We start from the raw sequence: 26902 nt of genomic DNA on the forward strand, positions 1-26902 counted from the left end.
GTCCTTAAAGTGTGTGTGAGCAACATGACACGCTGTTTCCCCCAAATAGACGGTTTAATTTGCTACAGCGCAGTGTATCGTTCCCTCAGGGGTGGCTCCCTGACAAGTCCTTTGACCCTGTTCAGAATGGATGGGCAGCAGGCAAACCTTGGCGACTGCTCCTGGTAGCCACAGTGATGCCCGCTGTGGGCAGTGAGTGGGAGCCAACAAACACCCAGTGCGTGTCTCCAGACAGTTGTTTGTGAAGTCTCAATTGTGTATTATGACCCAAGTGTATATATTCTTAACTCGATTTTTTATTGTTGGCCAAAATATTTGGATATGTTTGAAACATTGAGTTCTTTGTGGATTTTTACACCACCAGTAAAGTCATGGTTATTTTCAACAGTTGGAAAATGGTGCCACATGGCAAAACCCAGAACCACCGATGGACTTACGGATAATGGAGAAAGACCGAGCTAATTGTCCATTCTACAGTAAAACAGGAGCGTGCAGATTTGGAGATAGGTAACTAATTTTGCTTTATCGTGAATTGAAATGTCGAGGGTTTTCAGTTCTCTTTTTGGGAGCATCACAGGCTTGAGTTTGACATGTTTGCAATCAGGTACCTGCTGCATTCTTGCCACTTCTGCAGCCCGCTGTTCCTCCTGTACCTGTTCCCTGGCCGGGCTCAGGCTGGTTCTCTGACCGGGCTTCCTTTGCCCTCCTTCCACGGCTTCACGAAGACCTTTTGCTTCTCGTTCTCTTCCTGTGCTTGCATGGGTCTGCGTGGGGCGGTTTGGATGGGGAAATGATGTAGCTCAATACGTCGGAGTAGCTTGGCTTTCTTTTTTTGAATGACCGACACTGTGCGCAAAAGAGGCTTTATTTTTTTTTATTTTTATTTTTTTTAATTTTTTTTTTTTTTCAAAGTTTATTTATTTTTGGGACAGAGAGAGACAGAGCATGAACGGGGGAGGGGCAGAGAGAGAGGGAGACACAGAATCGGAAACAGGCTCCAGGCTCTGAGCCATCAGCCCAGAGCCCGACGCGGGGCTCGAACTCACGGACCGCGAGATCGTGACCTGGCTGAAGTCGGACGCTTAACCGACTGCGCCACCCAGGCGCCCCAAAAGAGGCTTTAAAAAGTTGGCATGCCTCAAAAAAATAATAATTAATTAAAGTTTAAAATTTAAATTTAAAAAATTGGCATGCCCAGAGGGCTGTCTGTGAAAGACAGGACCGGAGGGAGTGAGGAAAAGTATTGTAATTCTCCATTCTCAGTCTGTCTGTTCTGACGGAGGAACAGACCCTGGGTGCAGAAACTGACTTCAGCAGCTGTCACTTTGAGAAAGTTACTTAAGAAAAAAAAAAAAGAGAGAGAAAGTTACTTAAACTTTCTGTGCCTTAGCTTCCTCATTTCTAAAATGGGGATTAAAAATGGTATATCTCCCTTCCAAGGGAGGCAGTTGTGAGGCTGTGAGGAGCGCATGCGGGGAGAGCACAGAGGACCGTGGTGGGCACATGGCAAACACTGTCTTGAGTGTTTGCTGCTACTTTCATTGTGTTCTGGTTGCCCTCATTCTCTGAGACACTCAGTTCCACCTCTTGTGGCTCAGTGTTTTTGAAACAGGACATTCATGTGGAGAACTAAGTGTCAGTGTCTTCATTCATTTAGCAGATATTTAAATGGTATATGCCAGGCGTTGATGATTTTTATAATTTGGCTTATTTATGAATGAACAACTCAAAGTAGATAAATAATTCATAATGGTGAATTAATCTATCCAAGACAAAAATCTGATCATTACTAAGCATTCAGCAGAAGAGATCATTTCTTAGTGTCCTGTTAATCCCAAAAGGGATATGAATAAGCAAATTCATATGTATTTAATGAGAAAACTTTATGTTGTTGCTCACTTGATTCATAAAATTATCCATGCCATGAATTTCATTTCCTTCTTTGAAAATATGAACTTTCTCTTATTTTTTATTTTTCATTTCTCATTTAAGCCCTCATGCCCTTTTACATTTTTTAAGAGCAATGGTTCTCAATCCAGGTGCACGTTAGAATCCTCTAGAAAGCTTTGAAAAGTTTGTGTCCTACCTTAAGTTGAGTAAATCTGTGAGACTTGGGCAGCCTTACTGTTGAAAGGCCCTCAGACATTTCTCATGTGCCCTGGGATTGAGAGCCACTAACATGGGACGCGTGGCTCCATTTACAATTTAGAGCTGGGCTTGTGTAAACCTACAATATCTGTGAAAGGGCTCACAGGATGCGGTCAGTACTGGAAGCATCCTCTTGAGGAACTGGGAACTAGGGAAAGGAGAAGAGACTTTATTCCCCTTTGTACCTTCAGAAGTGTTTCCTGAAATTTACTTAATTTCATCAAGAAATAGTCATAATTGATGTTAAACACCCCCCACCAAAGAGAACTGTTGAGCCTCGATACACATTCACATTTGTGTGGGTAGCTGAACCAGATTGCGTTTAAAGTTTTCTAGCTGAAGGACTTCTCGTTTATGATGTATTTCTAGCATTTCCTTGAATTGGAAGACTGTGCTCATGTGATTCTAAATTCTCCTTTCGATGGGCAGAAATGAGAGAAGGGGAGATGGCCTAAATGATTTCAGGCAATCAGCCAGCAGTACTTGTTTGCCGAAAGGAGAGCGGACTGTCAGGCTCTCAAAACCCTGCCCTGAGAATCGTTTCAAGGAGATAATTGGCAGTGATCAGATTAGTTTGTGAACATTTCTTAGTATTTTCCTTGGCACGTGAAATTGGGAACATTTGGGTACTTTCATCATTCCAGTGATGAATTGTGAAATCAGATTCTATGCAATGAGCAATTTTGAAATCCAGCGCCATCCCTTCAGACAATGAAGCTGTTCCTCTTCGACAAAGGGCTGCGGTGACTTGCTCCAGACTCACACAACCGTTCTTTGCTGTTGAGGCTTGTCCCATTATCAGACAGACACTTCCATAACCTAAGCATTTCTTCGGTGGTTTTGTTTTCGTAATTAGTACACAGTTCAATTCTAGAACCTTTCTGGAATTGATACTTCTTGGAGTCACAGCTTTGAGGGGAGTTCTATTTTTTTTTCCTCCTGAAAACATAATTACTGATGAAAAGTAAAACTTATTTATCAGAATATTTATAATTCACTGATTTCCAGGAGTGATTTAAAGAGGGCTCGTAATCTACTGCACTAAGTTTACCCAGAGAAATGGAGAACAAGGAAGGGAGGAGAAAGTGGCCTATTGTGAATGGGCGGTACATTTGGCCCTGGATTGTAACATAGCCTGGGCAGATAATGGCTCACTTAGTTCTTACCAAAAAGGAAGAATGAGTGGTATCTCCGGAAAGACAGAGATTTTCCAGGCATCAGATTCTACATGTTTCTCCCATGGAATACTGCGTAAAGACCTGGAGTAAGGAGATGGACACTTTGATAGATGTTTTATTAACAGCTGCTTACAAAATTTTCCCAAAAATGTTTCTTTTTTTTTTAAATTTTTTTTCGTGTTTATTTTTGAGAGAGAGAGAGCATGAGTGGGGGAGAGGCAGAGAGAGAGGGAGACACAGAATTGGAACCAGGCTCCAGGCTCTGACTTGTCAGCACAGCGCCCGACGTGGGGCTCGAACTCACAAACTGTGAGATCATGACCTGGGCCGAAGTTGGACGCTTAACTGACTGAACCACCCAGGTGCCCCTCCCAAAAATGTTTCTTACAGAGACCTTCAATAAATGGTTGCAGCCTAATTTCAGGATGTAACTTGGTTCTCTGGAGGACAAAGGTAGTGGGGACCTTGAGTATCCCCTCAGGAAGAGAAAAAGAGGTGTAGTCAGTTGGCTATACCTGAGGGGGCATCTGGAGACCATATGGTTCACGGGCCGACCTTGGGCTAGGGTAATGTCTTATTATGTGATTTCGTGGCAATCTTACTCTCTACTCAACTAACTGCATGATAAGCCTAAACCATGGCTTCGCAAACATGGGTGACCTTCAGTATCAGGTGGGGAGAGTTACTGTGAAAATATGGGTTTCCCACCCTGAGCCCTTAACAGATGGTCTGGAACAGAACCTGAGAAATCTCCGTTCCTTCCAGTGATTCTGGGAGTCACACAGGTTTGGTACCACACCTTTAGATTGCCTTCCCAGATCTCTCTTGTCTGAGAGGACTTCTCAGTAGGCGTTTTAGGGCTGGCCCTGAATGAACTCTGATTGTATGGACTGTCTCCAGGCCAAGTGGGGATTTTCCCTAGACAGGGACTTTGGCTCTGTTCCAAAACTCAAATGCTCATTTGACACCCTGGGAATTAGAGCCAAGTTCATTCAGATGTAATAATCCCATGAGCAGAATTTTAACCTTGTTAAATTGGTTTCTTGTTGAAGTCTGTATGTGCTTCGTAATTGGAAAATTCTGATTCACCACCAACACTTGTAGTCAGGTTGAGGTTTCACTCTCTGTATTGCTGGTAGCTCTACTTGGGAAGATGGATCTCATCACAAGGTTTCTAACTGAATCTATATAGGAGGGTCCTTTGTACATTTCACATTAATGGACACTGTGCATCTCTGTACTGGGTATGATGTATGGGAGGCACTTTGTATGCGTTGTCTCTCGGTGCACAGATGTATTACAGATGTGGAAAGTGAGTAGGAGTTCAACATTTAGGCATTTCAAGGCCATTGATTTTTCTAACACTTGCCTTTTTCTTCAGCTTTTTTTCTTCCTAAGTTGTGGGGATTTTTTTTTTCTTGAAAATTTTGCCTCAACCAATTTTTTTAATAGAAATCTAATCAGGAAAATTTGATGATTTAGAACCGTGAACTACATTTTTTGCCCCTCATTTTTGGAGAAGGAAGTAAATAAAGTAAACTCATATAAAAGACTTAAAATATTCAGGTATAACATGATTCAGTTTAAACTGTGAAAAGAAAAAATGTTCTTCATAATGGTTACCCTCTTCATTACATGAAAACTAATTGCATTCATCACACCATATAATGAACAGGCATTAGACAGGTGAACTCAGATCTCTTGAATCCTCTCTTACCAGCCATGTGACTTGGATAAGTATGCTTCTCTAGGCCTCAGCTTCCCTCTTTACAAAGTAGGGAAAATACTGGCCCTGACTGTCCTAATGGGTTGCAATGATCAGAGGAATAAATATAAAAATGCCACAGAAACCATGAAATGCTATACACATGTGAAATTGAAGTATTCCGTTAGCTGGAAACTCTTAGATTATATTCTCTAAGCGTGGAGTTAGTTGAAGATTGTATGGAACCAGGATCGTATTGTTCTCACCTTCCTCCTGAGTTCCACATCCAGTATCTTCGTGCTGTCACCACAATCTGTCATGGCAGTGGACCTTTTTTTTCCTGCACTTTTACATGTAGGAGGCTTTGTGAGCATCACCAAAAGGCATCTGAATGGCATATGAACTTGGAAATAATTCCCAACTTTACATCTTCATGAAAGCAAGTATATTGGTCAGTCTTAGAACAGTTTAGGTGTTGAAATTGGACATCTGGATAGGGCTTATTATCTTGCAAGTAAGTGGAAACAACCAAGTTATTTGGGTCTCTATCCCAAAGTTTAAAGTGAGCTTTTGATACTGTAACTATTGGACTGCTGCATTTAAGTCTCCCTTTCGTATGCAGGTGCTCACGTAAACACAATTTCCCATCCTCGAGTCCCACACTTCTGATTAAAAGCATGTTTACGACATTTGGGATGGAGCAGTGCAGAAGGGACGACTATGACCCTGATGCAAGCCTAGAGTACAGTGAAGAGGAAACCTACCAGCAGTTCCTGGACTTCTATGATGACGTGCTTCCCGAGTTCAAGAACGTTGGGAAAGTGATCCAGTTCAAGGTGGGCGTGCACAATGCACATGAAGGAGGGGACTGCTCACCTCCCACCAAAGTGCCCCGTAGGACATGAGTGCTAGGGTGTAGGCTCCCTGCCTGGGTTGGGTGTGTGTGATGGTACAGTGCCTAGTCCACTGGTGGGCACCCAGGCGCTCAAATGTGATTTCCTTGGCCTCCCCCCTGCGTCGGTGTCTGTGCAGTAGAGGACTGCATGAAGTCCTGTGTACTAGTATGCTATTTCCTGGATTCCAGGGTCTATATGGATGGAAGGATCTCTCATCTATTCATAGTACCTTTATAGTCCAACTCTTTCCCAGCCTATGAACTCTCAGCATAAGGTCCTGCACATAACCATCCCGGCATTCATTTAGAGGCTGTGTATGACAGAGGATGCACCCCCTCCCTTCCAACTGTAGTGGATCTCACCTAGAGCCGCAGTGTATACAGTGGAACACCACTTACTGAATTTGTTGCATTTTGTTGATGGTGCCTGCTTGCAATCTCCATCCTAGGAACCTATTCGGTCTTCTGGAGCTACCCTAGAAAAGAAACCTTGATTCCTTTTTTTGACATTGTTTTTGTTCATTCAATACTCTCAATACTGAACACGGTGTTCTCCAAATCATGGCTTGTGGTGCAGCATCCTGGGTGAAAAAAAAGAGCCTTTCGGGTTACAGATAGTTATTTGAGAACATTCCTTAAGGCAAGAATAAAGGCAGAGGTCAATAGCTGCTGCTCTCAGGACCCAGGAATTGAATCCTAGCATAACATGGCTTCCTACCTCATCTGTGATTTGCTCAGATCCGAACCTGAATGATTTTGCTGTGTTAGGGTGGGGAAAACGTCCCATAATTTGGAGGGGAAAAAAAAGGAATAAAATCCTGTTTTTTCCCCCTGTTCGTTGGCACTGACCAGGGGCAAGGTGTAATAGCCAGGGAACAGAGCAATTGCTAAGCACCAGCAGCACTCACGGAAGCCAAAGCTATACTTCTGTCCACTGAGTGCAAAATTAAAAAAAAATATTTTAAAATTTCTCTTCCCCCTTTATGTTTTATTTCTGTGGCGTGCACCTTCCTTCCAGTCTTCACACCACTTCTCGACACAGGCAGTGAACACGAGAGTGGAAGGGCTGGCCCCACACGGCACAGTAGCACGTTAGCAGCGCGACCGAGGGAGGAGTCTGCGTGCTTTGAGTAGCTCTGGGCTTTTGAGCGTGTCATTTTACCTCTTCCTGCCTCTGCCTCATCCCGAAGGGGAGGGACTTTGACTACATCAGTGCGTTCTGATCTGTGGGACCACCTGTGGGCCTACGTTATACTGCTTCTGTGAAGTCAGTGGTGCGGCTGCTTTCAAAACTTCCACCTGCTTAGTGGGGACCCCACCATTCGTTCTAATGGGCTGCACCCGCTAGCCATGGCGTGGTTTTTTTTCTGGTTTAGAATTTTATTGGCCAAGCTCATGCTAATCACATTGGAAGTTCTAAATGGAAAGGTGTTTGGTAAGAAAATTTCCAAAATACTGAATTTATCATGGAAAATTAATGGGTCCTTGGGAGCCACTGGATTAAATGATCTCTAAAGTTGCTGGTGTAACTGACATGGCCTCCCCAGGCCTTTTAGTCCTCCTTCTAAGGAAGGGGTTAGAAGCTATCATTATGGATCTGCCTCTTTGTGGATACTCTAATAAAAATACTCTAGAACAAATTTGTAACAATGTAGGTTCATTTTGAAAATAAAAGCTAAACATTTGTATCAATATTTGAGGACTTTCTTATACCATTAAATAAAAAAACAAGTCCTATTTTTTTAATTTAAGTTTATTTTAATTTCACCATAGTTAACATACAGTGTTAGTTTCAGGTGTACAATATAGTGATTCCAAAATTCTGTATATTTTTCAGTGCTTGTCAAGATAAGTGTACTCTTAATCCCCTTCCCCCATTTCACCCATCCCCCTTCCCTCCCCACCCCACCTCCCCTCTGGTAACTATCTGTTCTCTAGTTTTTCAGTTTCCTTTTTTTTCCTTTATTTTTAAAAATTGTATATATGGATGAAATCATGGTCTTTGTCTTTCTCTGACTTACTTCGCTTAGCATTCTACTCTCTAGCTCTATCCATGTTGTTGCAAATGGCAACATTTCGTTCTTTTTATGGCTGAAGGACATTCCATTGTATATTACCACGTCTTCTTTATCCCTTCAGTGGACACTTGGGTTGTTTCCATAATTTGGCTATTGTAAATAATGTTGCTATAAACATAAAGGTGGATGTGTCCTTTTTTTTTTTTTTAATTTTTTTTTTTCAACGTTTATTTATTTTTGGGACAGAGAGAGACAGAGCATGAATGGGGGAGGGGCAGAGAGAGAGGGAGACACAGAATCAGAAACAGGCTCCAGGCTCTGAGCCATCAGCCCAGAGCCTGACGCGGGGCTCGAACTCCCGGACCGCGAGATCGTGACCTGGCTGAAGTCGGACACTCAACCGACTGCGCCACCCAGGCGCCCCAGGATGTGTCCTTTTAAATTAGTGTTTTCATTTTCCGTGGGTAAATAGCCAGTAGTACTATTACTGGATCATATGGTGATTCTATTTTTAATTTTTTGAACCTCCATACTGTCTTCCACAGTGGCTGCACCAGTTTGCATTCCTACCAACGGTACACAATGGTTCTTTTTTCTCTGCATACTTGCCAACACTTGTTGTTTGTCTTTTTGATTTTAGCCATTCTGACGGGGTTTGAGGTGGTATCTTATTGTGGTGTTTATTTGCACTTCCTGATAGTGATGTTGAGCTGCTTTTCGTGTGTTGGCCATCTGGATGTCTTTGGAGAAATGTCTGTTAGTGTCTTCCCATTTTTTTTTAAATGTTTATTTTTGAGACAGAGAGAGAGAAAACAGCAGGGGAGGGGTAGAGAGAGGAGAGAGAGAATCCCAAGCAGGCTCCACACTGTCAGTGCAGAGCCTGACACAGGGCTCCATCTCACAAACCCATGAGATCTTGACCTGAGCCAAAACCAAGAGTCAGATGCTTAACCTACTGAGCCACCCAGGTGCCGCCATGTCTTCCCATTTTTATTATTTTTAAAAAGGTGTAGTATCTATTTTTGAGAGAGAGAGCCACGAGCAGAGGAGGGCAGAGAGAGGGGGAGAGAAAGAATCCCAAGCAGGTTCCACACTGAGCATGGAGCCCGATGCAGGGCTTGAAGCTACAACTGTGGGATCACAACCTGAGCTGATACCAAGAGTCGGACACTTAACTGACTGAGCTACCCAGGTGCCCCTGCCTTCCCATTTTTACTTGGATTATTTGTTTTTTGGGTGTTGAGTTGTATAAGTTCTTTATATATGTTGGATACTAACCCTTTATTGGATATGACATTCACAAATATCTTCTCCCATTCCATAGGTTGCCTTTTATTAGTTTTATTGATTGTTACCTTTGCTGTGCAGAAACTTTTTATTTTGATGAAGTCCCAATAGTTTATTTTTGCTTTTGTTTCCCTTGCCTCAGGAGACTTATCTCGAAAAATGTTGTTTTGGCTGATGTCAGAGACATTACTGCCTGTGCTGTCTTCTAGGATTTTTATGGTTTCAGGTCTCACATTTAGGTCCTTCATCCATTTTGAGTTTATTTTTGTGTATGGTGTGAGAAAGTGGTCTGGTTTCATTCCTTTGCATGTTTTCACAGCACCATTTATAAAAGAGACTTTTTCCCATTGCATATTCTTGCCTCCTTTGTTGAAAATTAATTGACCATATAATCGTGGGTATATTTTTGAGCTTTCATTCCATTGATCTGTGTGTCCAGATTTGTCATTTTTGAAGGCAAATGATCAAATGTTCAACCTGACTAGTAATAGAACAGTGCATATTAAATGAGATTATTCACACCTATCAGGTGAAAAGTTATAAATTCTGTTAATACTCAGACTGGGTGAGGAAGTGTCCATCAGCAAAACCACTTCAGAGAGCACTTTGTCAATACTTAGTGAAGTGGAAGGTACGTATAACTGGGACAGCACTTCTAATTATGCATACCAGAGAGATCCTACCCATGGAGACACGTTCAGGGATGCCGATTGCGGCACTGTTTGCTGATGAAAAATTGGAAGCACCTTGGATATTTATCATTTAAAGGAGTAGCTAAATAAATTTGAAAATTTGATCTATCCAGCATATAGTTAAAATGAGTCATGTTTATGTGATGATACCTTGAAAAAAGAATGTAAAATATACGCTATTTTTGTAAAAATTTTAAATGTACAAAGCAATACTATACATTATTTGTCAATACATATACAAGTTTCTTTGCATATGTAAACATAAATATACCCATATATTCACAAAAAATATCCCCATTTATTCATAATAGACCTGTCTATACATAATATACCTGTGTATTTTATGGCATGCACATATGTGTATATGCCTGTCTGTGTGCATATAGCTATGTGTGTGTGTTTCCATTTGCAATGTGAAGGATACGCCAGCCTCAGGCTAGTGCTCTTCCGTGTGATGGGGGAGGGAAAATAGGCAGGAGGGGTTTCAACTGGGTCTTTCATGTTTTGCATATTTAAACATTCTTAGTCAAAAATAGAAAGCCTTAGTGTTGAATCTGGGTGGTGTATGTATGGGTTGATTTTTGTTCTCTATATTTTTATGTATGTGTGAAGCATTCCACATCTATGAAAAATGAATCTAAATCAACAGGGATCAAATAATTGGGGCCTGCAACACTGCTGTGTGCTGAAGCATGCCTTAAATAGACCTGTGAGTGGTATCGTATCTGGGTTTTGGAATCTTCAAATGATAACTACTTTTGGTAGTGTTACTCTGGACAAGATGCCTGTGATGACCTGGGAGGTGGGGGGGGGGGGGTTCTTTTCCTTCATTTTTCTTCATAAGATTTTTTTTAAGTTTTATTTATTTATTTTGAGAGTGAGAGAGCACGAGCTGGGGAGAAGCAGAGAGAAGGAAAGAGCGAACCCCAAGCAGGCTCTGCACTGTCAGCGTGGAGCCCAACGTGGGGCCTGAACCCACAAGCTGTGAGATCGTGACCCGAGCAGAAACCAAGAGTCGGACGCTTGGCCAACTGAGCCACCCAGGTGCCCCTTCCTCCATTTTTTTAAATCAAATTTTTCATTGCTCCTTAGGTCAGCTGCAACTTGGAACCTCACCTGAGAGGCAATGTGTATGTTCAGTACCAATCGTAAGTATTTGGAACATAAACATTTTCACGTTTTGTCATGGTATAGTGTTGTGATTATGTTGCCATCTGGGGTTCTTCCACTAAATATATCGCTTTCATATGCATGGTATTTTTAAAAATGTAAATATCAAGAGCTAATATAGAAATCTATATAGAAGGGATTTGAAAATGCATTTGTATTTTATCCGTTGTACACTTAACATAGTTTTGAGTCTTTTGCAATGGTTATTTTTTACTTACATAGTTTTAATAATTAAAATACAAACTGGAAAGGGGGATCTAGAATAGAGAACAGCAAAGTATACAGTGAAAGAGCCAGAAATTGCAGCCCCAAGTAATCTCCGTGCATTTGGCCCACTGAGAAAGCAATCCGTGTATCTTTTCTGCCTGTCTTGCTGCTGGTTTGGGCCATGCCATGGCTCATGGGTTAAATTAACCATTGTGATAAGAAAACTAGCAGTCCTAGCTGAGAAAGGAGAGGCTCCGACAGTCTGCGTTTTGAATGGTCGGATCTTTGGTTTAAGCAGCTTTGCCTCCGGCCGGTGGCCATTCGTCAGAACCTCTCAAGAGGGTTAGTACGAAGTGTTCCTGAATAGATTGTGAGCGTCAGGAGCTTGAATGCTCTCATGAGGACTCCTTCGAGTAAAAGCGGTGGACTTGGTGGTCCTGTGATAAACTACTAGAAGGGTTAATTACCAGTAGGGCTTATCTACGTAATAGAAAGTTACTGTAAAATGCACCCTTTAATGTGTGTTTTTTAAAGGGAAGAAGAATGCCAAGCAGCCTTGTCTTTGTTTAACGGGCGATGGTACGCGGGACGGCAGCTCCAGTGCGAATTCTGCCCGGTGACTCGGTGGAAAATGGCAATTTGTGGTAAAATACAGCACAGTGGTTTTACGCCACTCGTTCCAGTGTTGTAGAAGAGGGCTTTCTTAAGGGAAAAAGCGGTCTTTTAAAGGGGTGAAACATAGCTTTTGCCTCACACCGGACGAGCAGAGGTCGTCCTATAAAGGCCCTCCCGTTTTAGATCTGTAATAGACTTGTGGGTCACTTTATGGATAAGGTGACTGAAGTCCCAGTGTCTCGGTGGCAGAGTGGAGGCTAGAACCTCCGTGTTCTGGTCCTCAGTCCTGGGCTCTAAAACTTGAGGAAGCCTGGGAGTTGTGTCAGTGGGAAGCTGCGTCATCCTCGTGGCGGTCAGAGGGACTCCCCTCACTCAAGCTTGGTTTGTTTCCCCGTCTTTATCCCTAACGAATCTCCTGTCATCTTTGCCACCTAAAACATGATAACATGTCCTGCCTCGCTCGAAAGACATGCGTTTGTGCAGTGGAGAGCGATGATGGTGGGGTGTGGTGAGGGTGCATTCGGTCAGACGGACTCATCGCGGTGTGGCTGCCGCGTCCAGGAAGGAGTCTGTCCTTTGAATAGCTGGCAGTTTTGAAGGCCTCATTATTGTTTCGTCTCTGTCACATGGGCTTAGCCAAACTCTTTATTGTTGAACCATTCCGGGAGCAAAGAGATAGAGCGATCCGTGCCTCAGGGGAGCGCTTCTCTTACCCTTTCCCTTTCTTGGCTTTACACTTGTCTGCTTAAAGCCTGCTATTAAAAAGAATCTATGATTTTCGAATTCTTTATCTCTGGCAGCGTGGTCTCAATGGATGCTGTCACTTAAAAACCATTTATTGAAGGCGGGGGGTGTGTGTGTGATAATTTAGAGTTCCTTCCTTTGGAAAGCCCAACTTTTCCGTCTTACATTTGAAAGCTTGTGGGCTGCAAGAGACGGAACTGTTTTTTCCCCAAAGGTGGTTATTTTTGTCGGTTCCTGGGAATCCAGTGTGACTTCAGTGAGGTACCTCTGGGTGTGACATTGAGACGGTTTCACGTTTTTTTTTTTTTTTCAACGTTTATCCATTTTGGGGACAGAGAGAGACAGAGCATGAACGGGGGAGGGGCAGAGAGAGAGGGAGACACAGAATCGGAAACAGGCCCCAGGCTCTGAGCCATCAGCCCAGAGCCCGACGCGGGGCTCGAACTCACGGACCGCGAGATCGTGACCTGGCTGAAGTCGGACGCTCAACCGACTGCGCCACCCAGGCGCCCCTCACGTTTTTTAAATAACCACTTTGTGATATTCCCTCGTAACTAATGACATTGAGCAGTTTTCATGTGTCCTCATTATTGGCCATTTGTAGAACTTCTTTGGGGAGATGTCTATTTAGATACTTCGCCCCTTGTTAATTAGGTTGACTTTCTATTACTGGGTTGTAAGAGGGCTTGATCTGTTCTGCAGACAAGCCCCTTATTGCATGTAGGATTTGCAAACGTGTTCTCCCATTATGCTGCCTGTTCACTTTGATCATGTCCTGTAAAGCACAAAAGGTTTTAGTTGTGATGAAATCTATTTAATCTGGTTTTTTTCTCTTTTTTTGCTTGTGCTTTTCGTGTCCTATCTAAGAATCCATTGCTCAGCCCAGTGTCCCAAAGATTTTACTTGTATGTTTTCTTCAAAGAGTCATATGGTTTCACATCTTACATTTAGGACTCTGGTCCATCCTGACTTTTTGTTTATAACGTGTGGTGTGGAGGGATTTCACTTTTCACTGTTTTCCATATTTGGGGAATTTACCAATTGAAAAAAAAAAAAAGTTTGAAAACCTCACGAGGATCTCTGAATCGTTCAGATAGATTTTACCTTTGACAAGAATCTTTCATATTACAAGCACTTGGTATAAATTTAAAAGCATTTGGCCAGTGTTTACCATCTTCTTAAAGTGTTAAGGCAGGGACTCCGAAGGGCTGGGTGTTCAGTGTTAGGGATTTACACTGTCCATCAGTGGGATGGTGCAACCCTAAAAAAAAAAGGATGTGGTCACCATTTGTTCGCTTGCGCTGCACACTGTCATGCAGTCGGGGAACAGGAGACTCTGGTTAATTAAAACTTCTGGCTTGTTACCTTTTCACAGTGCCATTTGTTAGAGCATTTGAATATTTTTAAAATTCTGGGAACCAGAGCTATGCCATCAATTTATGTAAGCCCCTTTTATTTTCTTATTTATTTATGGAGAGACAGAGCAGGGGAGAAGCAGAGAGAGAGAGAGAGAGAGAGAGAGAGGAAGAGAGAGAACCCCAAGCGGGCTCGGAGCTGTCAGTGCAGAGCCCCATGCGGGGCTCGATCCCACGAACCGTGAGATCATGACGTGAGTCGAGACCAAGAATCAGACGCTTAACCGATCAACCACCCAAGCTCCCCTGTAAGCCCCTTTCACATACGCAGGAGAAGATAGGTCTGTCACCTCCAAACATCGGCAGTGTACCCTCTGAAAAGGATCAAGTGCCAGCAGTAAATGCTGTTTCCTCACTGTGCCATTGCAGGTTTATTTGAAATACAACAGTGTCCGAGAGGAAAACACTGCAACTTTCTCCACGTGTTCCGAAATCCCAACAATGAGTTTTGGGAGGCTAACAGAGACATCTACCTGTCTCCAGATCGGACTGGCTCCTCATTTGGCAAGGGCTCAGACAGGAGAGAGAGGATGGGCCACCACGACGACTACTACGGGAGGCCCAGGAGGCGGAGAAGCCCTAGTCCGTCGCATTCCTACAAGAGAAATGGGGAAGCTGACAGGAAAAGGAGAAGCAGCCACCGGGGGAAGAAGTCTCACAAACACCTGTCAAAGAGTCGCGAGAGGCACAGTTCGCGCAGTAGAGGAAGAAAAAGGGATGGCAGCCGCATCCGGGCCAGCCGGAGCCAGAGTTCCTCCAGGTCCAGGAGTCGTGGCAGGAGGAGGTCAGGCAGCAGAGACAGGACGACGCAGAGTCCCAAATCCAAATAAACCGATTTTGTTCCGAAATGATCATACATCTTATTTGTGATGGCTGCTTCATACTTGGGTAGTAGAGGGCTCTGAGCTCGATGGATTAGCAAGTCCGGCAGAAAGAACCCTATTTCAAAATACTTTTATTCTCTGAGAATCAGTGTGTTTAGCATAGAAGACACAAAATGTATAGATAATGTGAAGATCACTTGTAATCCTAACCCTTGGTGATAAGCAACACTGGAGCATTGCTTAAGTCTTTTTCCTCTTCTTACGGATGTGTACAAATATTTTTTACACAGAGATCATATGTGGCTGCAGTTGAATATGCTTTTCTTCCTATGCAAAACCTCATATTTTGTCAACCCTCTTACTTTTCTCACTGCATGGTGCGGGTCTATCAGTTTTATTCAACCATATCCCTAATTGTTGGATTTTAAAGTTCTCCCTAATTTTGCACGATTAAAAGAATCCAGTGCTATAAACAATCCTGCTGTGGATCTCCTTAAATACTTTCACACGTTTCTGATGGTTTCCTTAGGATAAATTACATTACACCAAGAGATAGGACTACTGAAGCATTTACAAATTGCCCTCTGGAAAGGCTGCAAAAATTTTACTCTTTCAATAATGAATTTTTCTATTCCCACAACACCAAGTTATTTTAATCTTTGCCAATTTGGTAAAATTTTAATCTTTGCCAATTTGATAAATTTTATGGTTAACTCTTTGTTTCTCTATGTATTGGTTAAGCCAGACACTTTTTCTGTATTTAATTGCTGTTAAATCTGGTTGTTTGCCCTTTATTAATAATCTATTGGATTTCTCTACATGCAATAGCTGAGCAGCTTTTTGACTTTAAAACTCACTTTGCTTTAAAGTACTTAAAGGGGGGAGGGGCGCCTGGGTGGCTCAGTTGGTTAAGCGTCGACTTCGGCTCAGGTCATGATCCTCGCGGCTTGTGAGTTCGAGCCCTGCGCCGGGCTCTGTGCTGACAGCTCGGAGCCTGGAGCCTGCTTCGGATTCTGTGTCTCCCTCTCTCTCTGCCCCACCCCCGCTTGTACTCTGTCTCTCTCTCTCAAAAATAAACATTAAAGAACTAAATAAAGTACTTGAAAGGTAAAGTCAGTTTTTCCACTCCATCCTGTCCCTTATTCACAGCGCCTTCTCAGGTGGAGGTTTAACATTGGGGGGGGGTTCATCTTTTTTATAGTGTGTTGGGGAGCTCTTTATAGAGAGGTAAATCTTATTTTTGTCATTTTCAGGAAAATTAGGATCGTTGCTACTGCCTACTGTTAAAGGAATTCTCATTTAAAAAACAATGGTCAGAGACCTGTTTAAAGAAAAAAAAAAAAAAGGCTTAAGGCCAAAAAATACCATTCTTAGATTTCAGATCACAAAGAAGAAAAGATGCTCTCATACTTCATATGTTTTTAATTTCCTTAGTAACCTTTCCATTGACATACTGGAGATACTGAATTGCAGAGTATGTGGCATTTGGCAACTTGAGATTTGGAAATAAGGATGCACAAAATACTGAAGCCAACAGAGGAAGAGAAATTTCAAGATTGGGATTTCTGAGTGGTTATCTGTTGAAAATGAGTTCTTAAAAAAATAAAAACGAAAAAATGAGTTCTGTAGTATGTAGTCTATAGAAGAAAGTATGGTCCAGGTGTGCCTGGGTGGCTCAGTCAGTTGAGTGTCCGACTTTGGCTCAGGTCATGATGTCACAGTTTGTGGGTTTGAGCCCCGTGTTGGGCTCTGTGCTGATAGCTCGGAGCCTGGAGCCTGCTTTGGATTGTCTCCCTCTTTCTCTGCCCCTCCCCCACTCATAACTCTGTTTCTCACAAATAAACATTATAAAAAAAATTTTTTTAAGTATGGTCCAGAAATCATTTTACCTTACAAATTGATTTGTTCAACTTTAAATGCTTGCTTTACCCTAAAAACGATTGAAAACTGTCATTGTCTACTGGACTCACTAATGCAGAATAACTATCCCTAAATCCAGTGTTCTTCAGTACTTTCCTAAATATAGTCAAGATATACACAATTAAAGGTGGTATTCCGAGCTGAATGGCCTTCACAGATCATGGAGGACAAAACGGGATAAACACCAGCTTGTGCTCAAGGTAATTATGAGACGATGGGGTCTTTTCCCTTGGGCATTCATGGGCATTGTGTGGAGGGAGGGAAAGGGCAGTTTTTAAACCACTTGACTGGTTCATTCGAGTGTGCATCTTGAACTTAAATGTATTACTGTTTTTTAAATTTATAACGTGATTTCTATTTATGACTTAAAAATTCCAGCTCTACGTTGCCAGCAGAAGCCCATCAGGCCTGTTTCCAGTGAATAAACCAACTGAGTATTGGAGACTAAGTCTGCAAGTATCTTTTTAGCAGACTAGAAACTTGATGGTAGTTGATCCTTTGTTCTTTACCATCCTTGCTTTAGTATGTAACATTTCCCATCTGCACTTAGGAGGGGGGTCCCTTAACTATCATGATAACCAAAGTTTTGAGTTGCTGCTTATATTAGGCAGTAGTTTGCAAACATCAGTTCATTTTGGCAAGTGTGCTAGCCTCTCCGGGGCTTGGGGGAATGGGGATCCGGCTGATGTGCAGTACCTTCGATTACCTGGAGTAATCAAGAGTTGCTCATTCAGAAAGAGTAGAAAAGTCAACTGCATCAAGGTTTTAAAAGCGGCATTTATTGATTGAAAATAAATGTGTGGATAGGCTCTCAGCATGGAATCCACATTGTTTTTTAATGAGCTTGAAGTACATGAAGACTCCTTACATCTTCCACCGTTTATCTTGTGTGTGCTTTTAGCAACCACATTCAAACGGAGATGAATTTTTGACATTTGACTGAAAAAATGTAAAATTCTTTAAGCAGCTCCCCATAGTTGATAAACCTTTGCAAAGAGAAAGATAAAAACACACTACAATGGTATACGTTGAACATTTATTACAACCAATTGGTGATGTGATAAGACAGTGCTAACATGGCCCGAATATGTATTGGTCACAATCACAACAAAGCTTAATCCAGCCCAGCAGATACAAATGGAAGTGTAAACCATGAAGACATGTTTACATACACAGAAGTATGTATAAAAGTGACATTGAAACAATTGTACAGCTTTAAAAAATATAGGGCCCACTAATGCCATTTTACCTCATTCGACTATCACTTTTATATGAAAGGCGGTGTCTGCTTTTAGAAGATTTCTGATAACTAGGCAGTGCCATGGAAGGGAATGAAGCTGCCCTAACGTTTGCAGCACTTGTAAGTGGAGGGAAGCTAAATAAATTTGGCTCTAACAAGCACCCCGGAAGGAATATTCGTGCTTTAAACAATGACTTAAGCAACACTCTGTGAAGAGAAGAAACATATTTTCTGTAAGATGCTGTTATGAAGAATTCCAGGTTACGTCAATGTTTCCTTTTTTATTTGGGGGCATCAAAAACCATCTAAGTCATTACATGGTTATGACCACAAAAAAATCTGTCTCAGGAGTTGAATGTTCCTTGGCCTTAAAAATAACGTGCTCACTATTAGTCGCTCTCTGTTCCTCGTCCCAGGTCTGGAATGCCAGGGAAAGATTTTTTAGTGTAAAACACACCATTTCAATTTAGTCATTTGTGTATTCCCTTTAAGTATGTAGTTTCCAATGAGGGTCTTTGGTATAAATTTGGTTCTCTTTTTTAAAGTTTCAACATAAACAGTTAAATTTTAATTCATTTGATATGTATCAATTCCCTTTATCCTCAGATATACTGAAATGTCCCACACTAGTCTTTGGTTTCATATAATCAGGTTTCATATTATAATTTTTAACAGTTTCCTTTGCCAAAGACCGTAATTAATGAATATAGATTGCCTAATTGTGTCATTCTCATAGATACATAATCAGATTGAGAGAAACATTTAAAAACTAAAATATCCAGAAAAGGTGCCTTTCTTTTTCTGCATCATTCTAACTCATGTTTAAGTCCCTTAAGTTATCACTTGATTAACCAAAGTTCCCTTTAAAAAAATTTTTTTTTGTGTGTAGGCCTGAATGAAGCAGCTTAGCAAAACAGTAATACTGACAAGACGTCATCTTATACCATTAGCTAACATGGACATGAAGGCAGTGACCATCTACAGTGTGTGAAATGTCACAAGAAGTCATCAACAAGGGAGGTGAGTTATGTCAGTCCAATTTCTTCAAGAACACTACGTGGGGTTTCAGCTTCCTGTGGAGGGAAAATGTGAGACTCTGGTAAGCAGATCCGGGGAAGCTTGAGAGTGTGAAATTGACACGGAAGGATGTGCAAGTTTCAGAAAACAATGCAAGCAGTTCATTGGTTTGGGCACAGTCTAAAACTGAGAGCAGGCGGTTATTCAGGGTTGTGGACCCCAAAAGACCACAGAAGGGTATTTTCAGCATGCATTAAATACCCACTAATTACCTACCAATGTGCTGGGTACCATCGCTGTAACACAAAAAGCAGTCAAGCCCGCTGGCAATTTAGGAAATCATTGCTACTGAATTAGCTACAGGAAAAGTAAGTTATCTTTGTGTTAAAATTCAAAACCTCCCCTAAATAAAAAGCAGGGAAAACCCCGAGTTCTTCTGAATCTTCACATAATGTTGTTTCCTATGGCCCTTTTTTTTTTTTTTTTTTTTTTTTTTTTTTTTTTTTTTTTTTTTTTTGGTCATGTGTATTCATAGAAATATCTTACTCTGAGTTTTTACTCAGTTTTTAACTTAACTGTCCCCAGCAGCATGGCTTCAGAAACTCACCTTCCCAGACCTCTCCAAGGCAACCAATGGCTTTGGTGAGGCAACATAGAAAGAATACCTGGGGACAAAGGCATTTTTGTCCTATGTAACAATCAATATTCATTTTTAAATGTCAAAGGAAGACAAGACAAAGCAGGCATATCTAGAAAAAAATTACTTAATATTCCAAAGTGGCTGATTTTGCATATCACAAAATAGGACCAGGTCAGATTCAGGGGTTACTTGCAATAATTCTGTAATTAAAAGGCATACTAGAATTTAATGGAGAAAACGTAATTTTTAGTATCCAATAACAAATTAACTTACTTTTGCATCCTAATTATGGTACAGCACAAAACAAGGAAAAGAACAATATTAAACCACAAATCCATACGTTAGATTTAATTGCATGTAAAGCAGTACATGGAATAATCTTAAGTAAATTAAACGCTAGTCTGTTTCCATATTTGGATAGTACTTACCTTCATAGAGAGATTTGAGGGAGAGAAGGCTTAGTGCCTGACTTCTAGAAAGTGCTCAAAAAAATGTCAACCGATAACATTACACAACTGAGACCTAACTGAAGGTATTTAGCATTTAGTACTAAATAAAGTACTATAAATCAACTCTGCATATAAAGTTTTTATGGTAACCTTTTAGTAGGTGTGTTTACTAATGAAAAATGGGTAAAAAATCAGCTTTGGTTAAAGAAAAAAATTCTGAAGTATTCTTGCCCTCGCCACCCCTCCCCCCAACGAAACCTCAGCTTAACCAGGCTACACATCAAAATATATATGGTGGATAAGCAAACAGGTTAAACAGCGCCACAAGATTACAACCCGCTGGAGGACATTCTACAACATAGGTGACTCAGTTTTAAAAAAATGGCAAGGAAAAAAAGCAGACGAGTTGTTAAAGATGAAAAGACTTAAAAGACATCAACCAGATACAACGTGAGCCTTGTTGGAAATCTGGTTCTAACCAAGTATAGAAATGCATTTTCAACAATTAGGAGAAATTGAACCAGGAACAAGTATTAGGAATTACTGTCAATTTTGGGGGTGGGGGGAGGACTGTGGTACTTCTTTTCCTGGTGATACATATCAAAGGATTAAAGATGAAATAAGAGGTCTAGGGCTTGCTCTAAAATACTGAGGCAAAAATGGGGGTGGGGGGAAATGGATGACGAAACAAGCATAGTACTAAGAGTACCGAGCTGGTGGTTGCTGAAGCTGAGTGATGTGCACACAAAGGTTCTCTTTTATTTGCAGGTCTCAGAGTTTTCACGATACAGTTTAAAGAAAGTCTAATGGAAAGATGCAACAGTCCCAAGAATCATGTAAGCCAGTCTCTTTCCCTTCTCATGTTTAGCCTCAGACATTACATATACTGTACTGACATCTGAATCACATATATCTTAAATAAAGGAAACAATTTAAAAACAATCGTTTCCATTTAGGCCTTGAACTGTAACCAGTCCATTTACATGCGGACTTTGTTACCATATGGTAACTCTATTTTCCTTAGGATTTTCTTAACATTTTTTCTCTAGCTTACTTTACTGTAAGAATATGGTACATAATACATATACAAACGAGGTGTTAACTGAATGTTCAGGTTGTCGGTAAGGCTTCCAGTCCACAGTTGGCTGTTAAGTTTTTGGGGGAGTCAAAAGGTGTATGTGAATTTTCAATTGCCTGGGAGGGTTGGCGCTCCCAACCCACTCATTGTTCAAAGGTCAACTGTAATGTTAAATTGTCTTTAAAAACACCATACAGCCTTTAATGCATTTATTAAAAGATGCCTACATTGAATTCCATGCAGGTAACATTCTTCACTTATCCATGTAAGAATGACTCCCATTCTATTCCCCGGAGCTGGTCAGACTTCCCCTATGTCCTTACTGCCTGTAATCCTATATAGCATTTCCTGAAGAGAACCATGTTACGTGTCCCATATGCATTATTTAAAATATATGTCCTTTCCAAAAGGCCTACTTAAAAGCAATCAGTTACTTATTTGATTCCTTGAGACTTGTACTATTTGTACATTAGTTGTTTTTTTTTTTTTACAAATTGTGTTCATAATATAAAATGTAATTTTGCCATGTTCACACTGAAATTGTAGCTCAAAATTACCTAGAAAAACTATTCTCTAAAGTAATCAAATTCATAGAAACAAAGCAGAATGGTGGTTACCAAGGGCTGAGGGGAGGGATGGGGAGTTGTTTAATGGCCACAGTTTCAGTATGAAAGGATGAAAAATTTCTGGACATCAGCTGCACAACGTGAATATACTTAACAGTCCTGAACTGTACATTGGACAGAATTTGCCAGCTTAACCATTTTTATGTTTTTTAAATATGTTTAATAAAATTACCTGGAAAAACTAAAGTGTAAAATATATTTGTCAAAAGGGATGGAGAAGAAAAAAGTCATTCACATGAGACAAAGTACATGCAATACTTTTATTTTAGACGTGCAAGAAAAGCGATTTCAGAATCTACTAATTTAAAGCAAGCAGCTGTATACAAATAACAAAAGAAGCAACATCTTGTTACAGCTCAGCACACAGCATCCAAAGCAAACAGGCATGAGACAATGCATATTCAGCATTAAAACCAGATGAATAACATATTGCAGGGTTGGGGGAGGGGCAGAGGACAAAAATGGAAATGAAAGACCAGTGTCTCCCAATGCTTTCAAGGTATAATGCTAAGTTTCTCATTTGATAGCCCGTCCAGGTGCTTCAAATGTCATGCAGTACAGCGAGAATGGAAAGAACTGGTCTGCATACCGGCCTAATAGACACTCTCATAGGTCGTCTTTCAGTGGTAAACCTGTTTGAGCATCTTTTGAATTGGTTTAATGATAGCTTACTTAATCAGGCTTTAAACTCTCTACATATAAGCAATGAATTATTGGATACTTTTCCTTTTATAATAAGTTGCACGTTTTAAAACTATACACCGTAATCAATATTAAGTCTTAATATTTAGAATATAAAACTATAGTTAACAAATCATTAAGTATTTAAATGAAGACTTAATCTATTATAAAACCATCACTAGTAAAATACTAGTATTTAAACTGTCTTAGGATTTTAACTATACAAACAAACTCAGTATTAACATTTTGAAAAGGTTATTTCCTATTAAACAACAGATACTGTAGAAGAGACTTCTAACACAGTTTTCTGATCATTCTTAAAGGGACTGTTCAATATTGTGTGGCACAAATGTGATCCGATATACATGGCATTACAAACTTAAGAACTGTGAATGTTTCACCCTTAAATATTATGTAATAGTACAGATTTTACTTTCTTGAATTATTTCCAAATATACTTTTATGTGATACGTTAGAATACATTAGCTCACAGAGAGCTGTAATACAGTCACACTAAATAGAATTTCTTTTCTCCCCCAACATCTGAAGACCAAGTCACACTGTATGTTACGACACTGTTTATTCTGCTGTAGCACTTCTGCTATATGCTCTTTGGTAAAAACTTTAACGATTGCTAACGTTTCCTCTTACAAGATGAATCATGTACGTGTTTAAGGTGAAATACTACTCAAAACATTCATAGGCCATATTGCAAGAAGAAATTAAACCAGTTGAGAGCAGGAATAAACTATATCAAGATCATATATAGAATGAAAATTAAACAGAGAAATGACGACAGGAAAAAAAAAATTACAATGGTGAAGGTATTGATTCTGAAATGATTATACAAGATAATCAGTCACCAAGCTGAGGGCATTTTCTTTCATAAGTATATCAGCTCTCTATTTCCTCTGTGCAATTCTGCATACACGATGAGTAGTCATTTAGTACACAGGGACATTAAAATATTCATGACGTGGCTACAAAAGAAATGCATATATTCTTATACAGTATACAAACTGAGAGACACAATCAGATTTCTAGAATGTTTACTGCACAGTAAAGAAAATGGAAACTTAAATTTTTGTTTTTGTTCTTTGGTCTATGGCTGAATATTTAGCTTATAAACAGTGCTAAAGGAGTTCAGATTCCTCTTTTAAAAACCTCATATAATGATAATCAAAATGATCTATGTCCTACAAAATCCAAAAGCACTGTGTTTACTAACAGGCTGAAAAGATTTTCAGTGTAAAGTCATCTGGTCAGTACTGAGTTAACTGAAAGTTCAATTAGAACACTACCTCCCGCCAGTCTTCAAGTATGTCAGGATTTTATTACACAAAGTAAAGGAATTTAATCCGTTAATGAAAATCGTTACATCCTAAGGTGACCATAAACTCTTTTACAGATCCTAAAGGAAAATCTTTCCCAAGAAGTAGTGGAAAAGCAGTCACCCATTTGGTATTTTAAGTAGCAATGGAGGTTTTTAATGGTTCACTTAGCTTTAAAAAAACAGAACAAAAAGAAAACAAAAACAACAACAAAAACTCCAAAGACAATGCCTTTAAGACTGAGGATATTACTTTTTAAATAATCCTCAAGATAGATTATAAAGAAATCTCCAAAAAGATGTCAACTGTCTACGCCTACAAATTTATGTAAATAGAAGTTTCTCATGTCAACGAGGTAACCTGAGGTGAGGTTTTAAACTGAGCCTAGAGTGTCCAGAGATGGATTTCTAGGGACTCCACAAACCCCTTAAAACTAGAGGCAAAATTCTGTGCAGATTTTCCTGAGAAGAGGGCCCAGGGCTCTTTAGACTCTCAAAGGGATTTTACCCCTGCCAAAAGGCTTGTGATTCAAAGTTTAAAATTGCTCATTTGAGTGCTTCTAAAATATCCTCATTTTAATATTAAATTCGGCATTTTGAAATGTTAGGCTACAAAGTCATGTAAACTGTTCAAATATGTGACAGATCTCTCATACGAGAACCATTAAATATAAAAGTATCTGAGAAGCACCAGTTAAATTTTAATCCTCAGATAATTCTTAAACACTTTCAAGAGACAGTTGTGCCTTCTTCCTCACTCAATACAGTGGAATGAACCAGCAAGTTAAAATAATGTAATAAACCCCAAATGCTTCGTGTTCTTATGGAAGCTCTCATTTGCATAGGGGAATTCTATTTCTGTTATCAGTGACATTAGCACTTCACAGTATTTACTAATACTTTTTTGTCAAAGAACCTCTGAACCTATTTCAATATTCTGTGTAAAAAAAAAAAAAAATTCTAAGTCCCAACGATGAATGACTAGCAGAGTAAAATTCCCTATGAAAATAGCAGTTAAACGAAGTATTGGGACTATCCCTTAAGATTTAATGGAATCAGACTTATCAGGTAATACTAAAATATAAATAACAAACTTGACAAAAACCAAACTGAATTCATAGGTCCTACTACATTTTGATGCGTGTCAGAACTCCAGCACGTATTCTAGTACGCTCTCTTACACCCAATGAAACTCTTGCTGTGATACATATTCTCTGTTTTCTGGAGAGAGAACAAGAAAAGTTTAAGTCTGTCAACCTTTCACCTAAATAGCAGTTCTTTGAACCTTTATATTATAGCTTTAAATCTTTTTGTTTTCTCTTAATTCTATACACTCTGTGCAAAAACCAACCATGGAGAGCTTATGCCCATTGAAAGAAAAGAGAAAGGTAGTTAGTGTCCCAAGTAGGGCTGAGCACACCAGCAGTCCTCCCCAGAAGAGACTTACTATGGAAGAAAACAAACAGCTCTCAAACATGACTGCCCGGCATGTCTGACAGACCTTTTACTACACTTCATAAAGGGGAGATGATAAACCAAACTATTCCTTACAGCCAATGATCCCTATTAAGTATACTTAAACAAGAAATTAGCATCCATCAAGTGTGAAGAATATTCTTCACAGGGAGAAAACCCTCTTCATTGGAAAAATATCTTTCAGAAACCCTAAAATGCACACAAATAATGTATCCTTTTACCACTTTTAAGTTACCGTAACATGTTTCAATAATTTCTCAGTTGAGACAGTCTGAAAAAGCTGTGCTATAAATGCCTTAGTGACCACTTAACATTTAAGGTTAATTTTAAGCTGAATGACAGATATGCCCACATTAGCCAAATGATTTTTTTCTCTAATATCCAAAGAAAATATGACAGCAGATTAAATATAACTCTAGTATTCTGGGCCCTCACACTATCAGTCCATCTAATGAGTCATGGAATAATTATTTACTTAAGAATTGGGGAGGGTGAGAGTCAAGCGTGTCATAATGCACAAGGGGTCCTGTGCAGAACCAGAACTACTATCTTTTTCCACTACCCAGGCAAGGTGAGTTTCTTAATACACTAAAACATCAGCGATTTCAAATACAGGGGAATAGAGGCCAGAATGAAAACAAACATTTTTTTAACACAGTTGTTTTATTACACAAATACCGCAAATTGCCCTTAGTACCAATTCTCTGGAGACCTGTTCTCTGATTAGAGATTAGACATTATTTTCAACCTGAAATGGGCCTACAGTCCTGGGCAATCCTTTTACTCCTCACTCATTTACTCCCCAGTTAAGTCTATTCCAAACCCTCAACATTTCCCTCAGGTTATCTATGTCTTCTCTTTCTCCTCCGTCCCTAGCAGCTCTTCTCTAGACGAGTTTCTCAAAGAAAATGACAACTTTCTCAATTTCGCTCATCCAGCTGATGAGGAAAAAACAAACTACAGCTTTACTCAGTTATCTCCTCTTAACAGGAGGAAGATGTGTCTTGCCTAAGACCAATGCTTTTGATTCCATTCCCATTCACCCTGCCAATATACTTTCCCCTTTAGTCTATCGCTGTCTGCATTTGCTCCTTCTCCTTAGTGTGCGTGCATGTATGTTCAACTTTCCTCCATACTAAGAGTAACTTTCTTCTCAACCCCCTACAAAAAGAACCAGAGGTAGCGGGAAGTGGAGGTTAACAAACACAGCAGAGAGAGGAATTAAGTTACACCTGTTCTTAAAACTGCCTACATTGCTAAGACAAACTCCATCACCTTCAAAATTCCCAGAAAGTCACCATACTAGGCCGATAACTCATAACAATCTGGGAAACTGTAATGAAATCTGGTAAGCTAGCACTTATCTGAAGACTTAAGTCTTGTTGAGATGAGTGCTTAAGTTAACTACTGGTATTGGATCCAAAACGGAAAACCTAGTCTCCCGATTTTCTAGTACACAAAGAGAAAATAGTTTACATTTAATGAAAAATACAAGTAACTATAATTTGAAGTTACTGCTTTATTCGTTTTTCTTGTAGAGGGGCTTC

At 40.2% G+C, this 26902-nt stretch overlaps 2 protein-coding genes across 10 annotated transcripts in view; one reads left to right on the forward strand and one right to left on the reverse strand.

The window, feature by feature from the left end:
* The window catches only part of ZRSR2 (zinc finger CCCH-type, RNA binding motif and serine/arginine rich 2), a 29258-nt gene extending 13884 nt beyond the window's left edge, over positions 1 to 15374 (forward strand). For both annotated transcript variants that reach the window (XM_045472549.1, XM_045472550.1), the window contains exons 7-11: positions 389 to 507; positions 5654 to 5867; positions 11016 to 11071; positions 11835 to 11944; positions 14444 to 15374. In XM_045472549.1, coding sequence (XP_045328505.1) covers positions 389 to 507; positions 5654 to 5867; positions 11016 to 11071; positions 11835 to 11944; positions 14444 to 14904 — 960 coding nt within the window. In that variant the 3' untranslated portion in view covers positions 14905 to 15374. The remainder of the gene's footprint in view (positions 1 to 388; positions 508 to 5653; positions 5868 to 11015; positions 11072 to 11834; positions 11945 to 14443) is intronic.
* A 2466-nt stretch (positions 15375 to 17840) lies between these two features.
* Positions 17841 to 26902, reverse strand: part of AP1S2 (adaptor related protein complex 1 subunit sigma 2) — a 28587-nt gene continuing 19525 nt past the window's right edge. For 2 of the 8 annotated variants that reach the window (XR_006711069.1, XM_045472555.1), the window contains 2 exons: positions 19989 to 19997; positions 17841 to 19131 (listed from right to left, as the gene is read on the reverse strand). Coding sequence is in view for 6 of the 8 variants with exons in the window: in XM_045472555.1 (XP_045328511.1) it covers positions 19084 to 19131; positions 19989 to 19997 (57 nt within the window). In the remaining 2 variants the exon portion in view is untranslated. Of the gene's footprint in view, positions 19132 to 19682; positions 19741 to 19988; positions 19998 to 22114; positions 25101 to 26902 lie in introns of those variants that run through there. The other 6 variants (XR_006711068.1, XM_045472556.1, XM_045472551.1 and 3 more) reach the window with 5 other exon arrangements.

This window comes from Leopardus geoffroyi, chromosome X (genome assembly GCF_018350155.1).
Source record: "Leopardus geoffroyi isolate Oge1 chromosome X, O.geoffroyi_Oge1_pat1.0, whole genome shotgun sequence".
NCBI lineage: Eukaryota > Metazoa > Chordata > Mammalia > Carnivora > Felidae > Leopardus > Leopardus geoffroyi.